Source organism: Garra rufa, chromosome 9 (assembly GCF_049309525.1).
Source record: "Garra rufa chromosome 9, GarRuf1.0, whole genome shotgun sequence".
NCBI classification, from domain to species: domain Eukaryota; kingdom Metazoa; phylum Chordata; class Actinopteri; order Cypriniformes; family Cyprinidae; genus Garra; species Garra rufa.
The window spans coordinates 25,237,043-25,246,575 of record NC_133369.1 but is presented as its reverse complement, the minus strand read 5'-3'; the positions used below and the strand labels follow the sequence as shown (position 1 = coordinate 25,246,575).

The 9,533-nt window shown below is 39.2% G+C and overlaps 1 protein-coding gene across 1 annotated transcript in view; it reads right to left on the bottom strand.

Annotated features, from left to right (window-relative positions):
- The window catches only part of erfl3 (Ets2 repressor factor like 3), a 57,807-nt gene extending 50,420 nt beyond the window's left edge, over positions 1-7,387 (bottom strand). Inside the window, exon 1 of the mRNA XM_073847303.1 lies at positions 6,855-7,387. Coding sequence (XP_073703404.1) covers positions 6,855-6,876 — 22 coding nt within the window. The 5' untranslated portion in view covers positions 6,877-7,387. The remainder of the gene's footprint in view (positions 1-6,854) is intronic.
- Between the last annotated feature and the right edge of the window lie 2,146 nt (positions 7,388-9,533).

Here is a 9,533-nt window from a genome sequence, read left to right as displayed (position 1 = left end):
AAAAGGTTATTTATTCCTATGATCAAATGACAGTTTAGGAGTTTAGTATAGAAAAACCATGACTAAAGTAATTCATAATTTCAATTTATTTATTTTTTTAATTTTAATAAAATATAGCATCATTACTTCAGTCACGTGATCCTTTAGAAAACATTCCAATATGCTGATTAAGTAATTTTTTTTCAGGGTTTTTTAATGAATAGAAAGATCTATATATATATATATATATCGATATATATATATACACACACACACACACACACGCTTTTCAACATATTAATAATAATAAAAATTTTATTTTATCAGAATATTACAATGATTTCTGGAGGATCATTTAACTGGAGTAATCAGCTTTAAAATTATAGGAATAAATTACATTTTTAAATATATTCAAATAGTAAACAGTTATTTTAAATAGTAAAAATATTTTAAAATCTGTTGTTTTTGTTGTCCTTTGGATCAAATAAATGTAGGCTTCGTTTAAACTTTTGACTGGTGATGTACACACACACACACACACACACACACACCTATCTATATTCAGTTATTTCACATTAATGGCAATGAAAAGAACATATTCATAAAGTGAAATTACTGAATCTACGCATAGAAGCCTGATGAAAATTTTCATTTTAGAAAAAAAAAAAATCAAATGACACTTAGAGGCTTTTGCATCTAAACTCTTCATTTCCTTTTTTTTTTACAAAAGCCTCAAAAATCCACCACTACTTACCACTTACTTTCATTTCCATTTACTACCAACATTGTAACAACATAAATCTAAATGAAAACTTGTAAGTAAGCAGAAAAATCAAAGTTCAAGTGTTTTGCTCTTGAATGGAAACCCAAAAACGATCACCCCGACACATCTTCCCAAGCTTTCATAAAGGCCTCTAAGTTCATCTTCAGCGGTTTGTCATGTTAATGAACATCCTACTGAAGGCTCTTCGGATATGTGAGGTATGCTATTGTGAAAGACATGCAAATATCAAACCACATAATAGAGCATCGGTTAAACTATTCTTTCCGCACAACACTTCAATCATCAACTTGTTCTGGTGCGCTACAACTTTGTGCAATACGCAAAACTCATGTTTGCTTTGAATGTTTAACATTCTCCCGATGCTTGAAGAGAAAGAACAGACCAGAAGGGAAGGAAAGTGAGAGCGAGATGACATCTGACCTCACTTACTAGAGCCAACCGGAACCTTAATCAAATATTGTAAATCTGTAGTACTTCTGATCTGAAGAAATGGGGAATTACGCAGAAGAATTTAGGAAATTAGATAAGGAAATGAAACCAGGCTGACGTGGTTCATACGCTCGTTTAGAGTATCATATGCAGTTGAGGAGATGGCATCGGACCGTCGTGCCATTGGCTGCGTGGCATGTGACCGGCGGGGGCAGGGGCGTGTGTTGGAATGCAGGGTTAAGGGGTGCAGCTATGGAAGGTCACGAGGTCAGGGTCATACACACAACATGTCCCCCCTCCCCCCGGTCATACACAGGGGCCTCTGTGCTTCTGTCAGTCCATAAATGACTCCAACACATGGACGCTCTCGCTCGTATTCTACGCTGCCTCCGTAACCCACTGACATGGCAAACACACACAAACCACTGTGCTCCCCTGTTGGTGGACACACCATTATTGTTCTCCAGGGGTAAAAACAAACAAAATACTATTCAACCCCAGAGGACCTCATTCATCCCTAGAAATACACCATCCGTACACTTCCAGTGAAACATCTATTCCCAACACTCCCAAATCGAGGTACAAGTTCTCCCAAGGCGACCGGTGTAAGAAAAAAAAAGTACAAACTGTATCGGTGCAGCGTTTAATACGGTCTCGCATTTCAACGTCAACGAAAAATCCTGCCTTTGTGTGTGACATTTACAGAAATAGCACAACGGTGCAACCGTTTGATGGGCCTGATGGGAAACTAGGCAGTGCGGAAAATACAAAACACGTCTCGCACAAACACGCACATGCTGCCGAACAGGATACATAAGCATGTAAACATAGAGAGGTGCCTGTTGATGTTGAACTGGTTCCAGAGAGACCTGAACAAGTGAGGCGGCTGCATAACACTGACTAAAACGGAGCACACAGTCTCCTGTGTGACAATGTGAACGAGCGATAAGAGGCTGCTAATTATTCCAAATTAACAATCTATTACACCTACATGGAAACCAGCTTACAGTGAGCATGACAACGAAACCCTTACAAACACACAGGCCAACATGTGGAACAAAGCAAATAAATACAATAAGCAACATGAATCAGGGTTCAAAGTAATCTGGGGCTGGGTCAAAAATGCACCTGAAATTTAAAATGTGATATAGTTTTTCTAATTTATTAATGGGTAAAAATATAGATTTCTCGATTTTAATCAATTCATTTTTACAAAACGATATAGATTCTTAAATCACAAGAATCAATTAGTCGAGCCTGTTTTCAGTTAATGAACAAAACATTGTAGTGTGCCTACCATCAAATAAATCCCAATATTGTGATTTGTTACTTTTTATATTTCAAATTCTGTGCATTTTATTACAATATTCAACAAAATCAGTCACAAGTAGTAATAGCCAACAATACATTGTATGGGTCAAAATTTTAGATTTTTCTTTTATGCCAAAAATCATTAGGATATTAAGTAAAGACCATGTTCAATGAAGATATTTTGTACATTTCCTACTGTAAATGTATCAAAACTTAATTTTTGATTAGTAATATGCATGGCTAAGAACTTCATTTAGACAACTTTAAATGTGATTTTCTCAGTATTTAGATTTTTTGCACCCTCAGATTCCAGATTTTCAAATAGTTGTATCCCAACAATTAATAAGCTTGTGGAAAGCTTTCAGATGAAGTTTAATTCTCAATTTCAAAAAATTTACCTATATGACTGGTTGTGTGGTCCTGGGTCACAAATGGCGTTTTGGCTCCATTTAATGTGGAGTGATAGGTCGCTGTAGCGTGTGAACTGATCATGCAACTCCACTTTGATACGGTTACAGCGCAAAATCCTCGAAGGTACATTCAAAGGTCTTTTATAAGAAAGAGTACAACTTACTGAAATCCGTATCCTGTCTCACGTAATCTTTCAATCAGTGTTTCAACCGTGGAAAGACGTCAGTATAACAGCTTATCACATAACATCACATTTACCTCAGGAAAAAAAAAAAGTGTATTTGGTGACCATAAACTCGTTGAACCTTCAATATTATTGTAATGTAGTACCGACTGACTCTCATTTTAAAAGATTAGTTAAGAGATTTTTTTTTCCTTGAGAAAATTTACCATGTACTGTACATTATGTATATTCGATATTCAGTCGAATCGGAATTGCAAGTTTGTGAAGCATAATCGAATCGACTTGTGAACTTTGTATTAAAACCCAGGCCTGTTATTTATACAACAATTAGAATCTGAATTTGATTGGCTGAGCGGAATTTTTTGTATAAGTGAGTCATTGAATTATTCACTTAAGCAATTCATTCAACAGCACTGATTCACTCAAGAACAAAACAAGCGACTGTATTTATGAGTGAGTCATTGAATCATTCACTCAAATGATTTGTTTAAAACAACAAAACACTTCAAAACAGACCAAAATAATAAGGTTATTTCCTCTACAAATGTAATTTATTTAACTGTGTGTAAAAGCAATATCACACTAACATCTGCTGAATATCTGCAAGCATATTAATTCATTTGTAATTAGTCCCACTGATAATTTATTTACATGAATTGTTTCAAGTAAAATTTATTAAAAAATTAGGCTATTTGAAAAAGTTGGCATAAACATGATTAAAAAATGACCTCAAAGTAAAAAATGTCTGTGGGCAAATATTACATGTCTGATACTGATGGGTAAGGGTAACGCATATCTCTATGAAAAATAACAAGCTGATATTACAAATTAAAGCTGCAATCGTTACAACCAACTCTTCGCTAACAACCATCTCATGAGACACGCAAAGTGATAGCCATTCAGGATACTGCTGTACTAAATACACACTGAGGCCTGATGGGTAGACCATAGTTAAACCACAGACACTTTCAGATGTTAGAGGAAACGAGATCAGCCAGGGTCAGCTGAAGCCTATTTGGGCAGACGCACAGCACCCGGAAAAGAAGAAAGCCCGAAGAGGTGCGCATCATTCTCTGAATTCATGCAAAGTGGCAGTCGGAGCATGAGGAGGCGATAAGAGCAGAGTCTCGTATCTAATGCGATTCATGTGGCGAAAGCTTTTTGATGAAGTCGATAGTGTCAGTTTTACAAGGACTGACAGACACTCACATGACTTTTATCAGGATGCACACCATACCAGCGCTGTTGTCACCTCCTGTTCTCATAACAAACCACGGCTTTCAGAGAAAATGCTCTCTCACCGAAATGCACTAGGTATTTATACCACTGTGGGTGTTTGCAGGTAAGAACACAGACTGAAGAGATACTAAAATCTGATAAAGAGTGAAGCACATGGAAACCACATCCTATACTCGGTACTGTATCTTCGTCTCACTCTCTTGCTCGCTTGCATACTCAGCAGCTGAGCTCACCTCGTAACTATCGAGGTCAGAATGTGGCCTGCACAGCCGTAGACTGATAAAACCGCAAGGTACTTGTAGTAGTTATTGCCACCTGACTTAAAACAACATTTCATCCCCTCTCTGCATCCTATCGAACTGAAAGTCAACATACACAAATGGAATCATTGGTTCGATTTAAGATGAGATATGTGCGTTACGAAACTTTTATCTTTAGAAAAGGGAAAACCAATGCTACAAATTCAAGTATATATTTTAGAGCAGGTCAAGAGGTCAACCACAAAACCTTCTTAAATTTCAATTTTATGCACCTTCTTAGTTTGGATCTAAACAAATCACAGCTGAAAGTGTAATGTGGTTTTCAAATGTGTTGATATTGACACTGATATCACAGCATGTTTCTTTAAGATATTTAAAGGTACAGTTCACCCAAAAATAAAATATTATGTCATTTAGTTTTTTTTGCGCAACAAAAAGTAATCTCGTAACTTCATAAAGTTACGGTTGAACTACTGATGTCACATGGACTATTTTGTCAATGTTCTTGGTACCTTTCTGGACCTTGAACGTGGCAGGACCCTTGCTGTCTATGAAGGGTCAGAAAGCTCTTGGATATCAAAAATATCTTAATTTCTGTTTTCCGAAGACAAACGAAGGTCTTATGCGTTTGGAACGACATGAGGTTGAGTAATTAAGACAGAATTTTACATTTTGGATGAACTATCCCTAAAAGACTATAAAGCGCTGTAAAGAAAATTCACTGACAACTCACACACATGTAAACATGCTGACAGACTTTGGGAAATAAAGTAAAAATATTTATCAATAATGCTGACCCAGGCTTTCAAAGCTCACACTGAAAAGGCAGACTTTGGCTCTAGACCAGATGGATTTCAGACATACTTATTCAGACATTGCCAAAGTATTCTTTAAATAAAAACAGTATATACAAAAATACTTGCAATTTAACACACTACATACTACAAAAAATGCACTGTTCAGCTAAAAACAACAAACTTTACTTGTGAGGGAGAGGAAGGCGGGGTTTATAAAAGTGAATGACCATGAAGCGGTAAGACTTCACGGAGAGCCAGGCGAACTTCATAAAGGCCGGTGTACAGCGCCAGACAAAACTACAACGTGTTGATGATGGTGTGTAATAGTTAAAAGTCCGTCGAGCAGCGTGGGTGGCGAGGTACGACCTCTGGGAAAATCGTGAAATGAGAGAAATTATTGTGATTGAGAGAGAAAAAAAGCCTGAGTCTCAACATGGATTCCCAAACATGCCACAATAGGCCTCCTGAACACGGCTACTGAAACTTCCTGCAGTTGGCGGGACAGTAGCAACTTCACAAGTATACACTGGACAAGTAGATACACGTTACGAAATGAATACTTGCGGCAAGTATGCTAACAGTAATGAAAGTGAATTCAAACTACTGGAAAGCATTCATCATAAAAGCAGGCGTCTTTTCGCCTAACGGGATATTAGTGCGCAGCTCTGGGTTATTAGACTCTACTGCACTTTACAAGCATAAATGTCTATATCCCCACCTAGAAAAACTGTAAAGTGGTCGGTTTATAAACAAAGTAGTGAAAACGTTTATTAAATACTCTTGTGAGAAAGCGGGGCTTCCATTTTGAATGTGCCATGCTACTGGTTCAAAGCTTACGCTTGAGCTGCACAGCTGGTTCGCGCAGGAGGAAAATTTTTGGAAAAAAGGTATTTAACATTGTGCACATTGTCCACAGCATCGATTTCGACATTTTTCCAAGAAGGACAGAAGTACGAGCTGCTGTTTAAAGTTGAAGCCATTCAACAGGTTCAGTGCGCTTTGCGCTGACAGGACTGGAAGAAACTGAAATTAAGCGGTCATTCGGTTTGAATGTAACTATTTAAAGTAAACCGCAAACTGGAGAACTTGTTAACATTAGAGCTGGACTACATGTCTAGGCTATCCCGCGACACTTGAGGTTTTAAAATGAATGGACATTAGTTTTAACATTCGAAAACTGCCAGGAGCTAAAACATGAGATTAACCTGATCATGTAAACAAAAAATATCCGAGTAGTGAATCAGTTGACATGTCAGAATAACAAATGCTGGATGAAAGTAAACTTTTCCAAAAGTAAAAGTCAGTTGTTGTGAAACTAATGCATCGGTTTTGACATTGCTGACTGGTGAATAATATATAGAAAGCTGTTTGTAAAATCCTGACTTTATACACTAGCTCAACAAGCTCGCAAGTCAAAGAAGTTGTGGCAGCACTTGATATTGAATGCCTGCGTAACTTACCCGCGTCCCCCGGGGTTTTCATGGTGAAAGTTATCTGCCCCTAACACACAGCAAGCTGGGTTAAGTTGTCAGTTCAGCAGTGGCGAGACTCGGCCTCTCCCGCACCCCGTCTCCAAAAGGCCAAACTTTTGTCCAATGTTCAGCGCTCTTGTTGCTCCCGCTGTACGCTTTCTGGCCTCTTTACGCGATCCCTCCAAACCCGCCGACCGACAGCGCTGAGTTTGGGAAAGCGGCTGAGTACTTCCACTGGCGCGACGGGACGGGGTGCAACGGAGTTCCGAAACAGCGCTTTCCCGTCTGTCCCGGGAGCGATCGATACAATCCCAACACGGCGGAAAAGCAGCACTCGTCTTTCTGTTACAAACGCGCGCTCTGGTTCCCAGTTGATGATTTTCGCAACATTTTATCCTTGTGTTAGTTTGTCATCTGCTCTCCCGAGGCTCGCCATTCGCAGTATATCAGTCAGTTTCCCATTCTCTCTTTCACACCGACTTTTTTTCCTTCCTCCACTCTCCCTAGTCTGAAACTACTCGCTGTCTCCTCCCCCCATTTCTCTCTCTCTCTCTCTCGGGTGTCGTGTTTCGCTCGCTGCTGCCGCACGGGGCCGCCCACACGGTCGGGGGAAGGAGGGGAATGGGGCGGGAGGGGGGACTCGGGCATTGGCTGAGTCACGCCCCCTCACCACGAGCCGGGGCTGGCGTCACTGCAGCACGAGGCGTCGTTATGGAGACCGCCATAGTCACTGTCCGTAATGACATCACATCCGCGTCCTACGAGAACTTGAGATTCAGCGTCATCGCGCCCGTTAACGTCAGCAACAAGTGTTTTTCGAGCTAATTAGCCCTCGTTCTCTTTCATTTAATGATAATTATCTACCCCCATCGAGAGGTAGTAGCGCATGGAGTAATGATTTCCGGAATTTACCACACAAGATCAAAGACCCTAAGGGCACTTTTGGCCACTTACATATTTTCCATCAAAACATGTCAAATATTCTGTTTGTTTTTTATATGGATACAGGGCAGTGAAAAATAAGCCTACACATATATTTTCCAAGGTAACTAAATATTTTTTATATCACCAGTTTCATAAATATCATACATTTTACATCAAAACATTTTTATATAAGGTTACCACACTTAACCAGAAAAAATAGTGTATGTGATATTAAAAAAAAGAATAATGTTATCTTGACACACAGTCATGTGGGTTCTCTTCTTCCAACCCCAACTTTGATTTGCCAAATAGAAGAACTAGAGAAACAGAGAGATAGATAGACGAGAAACAGACAGATAGATAGACGAGAAACAGATAGACGAGAAACAGACAGATAGATAGATGAGAAACAGACAGACAGATAGACAAGAAACAGACAGATAGATAGATGAGAGACAGACAGAGAGATGGATAGATAGACGAGAAACAGACAGACGAGAAACAGACAGATAGACGAGAGACAGACAGAGAGATGGATAGATAGACGAGAAACAGACAGATAGATAGACGAGAAACAGACAGATAGATAGACGAGAGACAAACAGAGAGATATACGAGAAACAGACAGATAGATATACGAGAAACAGACAGATAGATAGATGAGAAACAGACAGATAGATGAGAAACAGACAGACAGATAGACGAGAAACAGACAGATAGATAGACGAGAAACAGACAGATAGATATACGAAAAACAGACAGATAGATGAGAAACAGACAGACAGATAGATGAGAAACAGACAGACAGATAGACGAGAAACAGACAGATAGATAGACGAGAGATGGATAGATAGACGAGAAACAGACAGATAGATAGACGAGAAACAGACAGAGAGATGGATAGATAGACAAGAAACAGACAGATAGATAGACGAGAAACAGACAGATAGATAGACGAGAGACAGACAGAGAGATGGATAGATAGACGAGAAACAGACAGATAGATAGATGAGAGACAGACAGAGAGATGGATAGATAGACGAGAAACAGACCGATAGATAGACGAGAGACAGACAGAGAGATGGATAGATAGACGATAAACAGACAGATAGATAGGCGAGAGACAGACAGAGAGATGGATAGATAGACGAGAAACAGACAGATAGATAGATGAGAGACAGACAGAGAGATGGATAGATAGACGAGAAACAGACCGATAGATAGACGAGAGACAGACAGAGAGATGGATAGATAGACGAGAAACAGACAGATAGATAGATGAGAGACAGACAGAGAGATGGATAGATAGACGAGAAACAGACCGATAGATAGACGAGAGACAGACAGAGAGATGGATAGATAGACGATAAACAGACAGATAGATAAACGAGAGACAGACAGAGAGATGGATAGATAGACGAGAAACAGACAGATAGATAAACGAGAGACAGACAGAGAGATGGATAGATAGACGAGAAAAAGACCGATAGATAGACGAGAGACAGACAGAGAAATGGATAGATAGACGAGAAACAGACAGATAGATAGACGAGAGACAGACAGAGAGATGGATAGATAGACGAGAAACAGACAGATAGATAGATGAGAGACAGATAGATAGATGAGAGACAGACAGAGAGATGGATAGATAGACGAGAAACAGATAGATAGATGAGAGACAGACAGAGAGATGGATAGATAGACGAGAAACAGACAGATAGATAGACGAGAAACAGATAGATG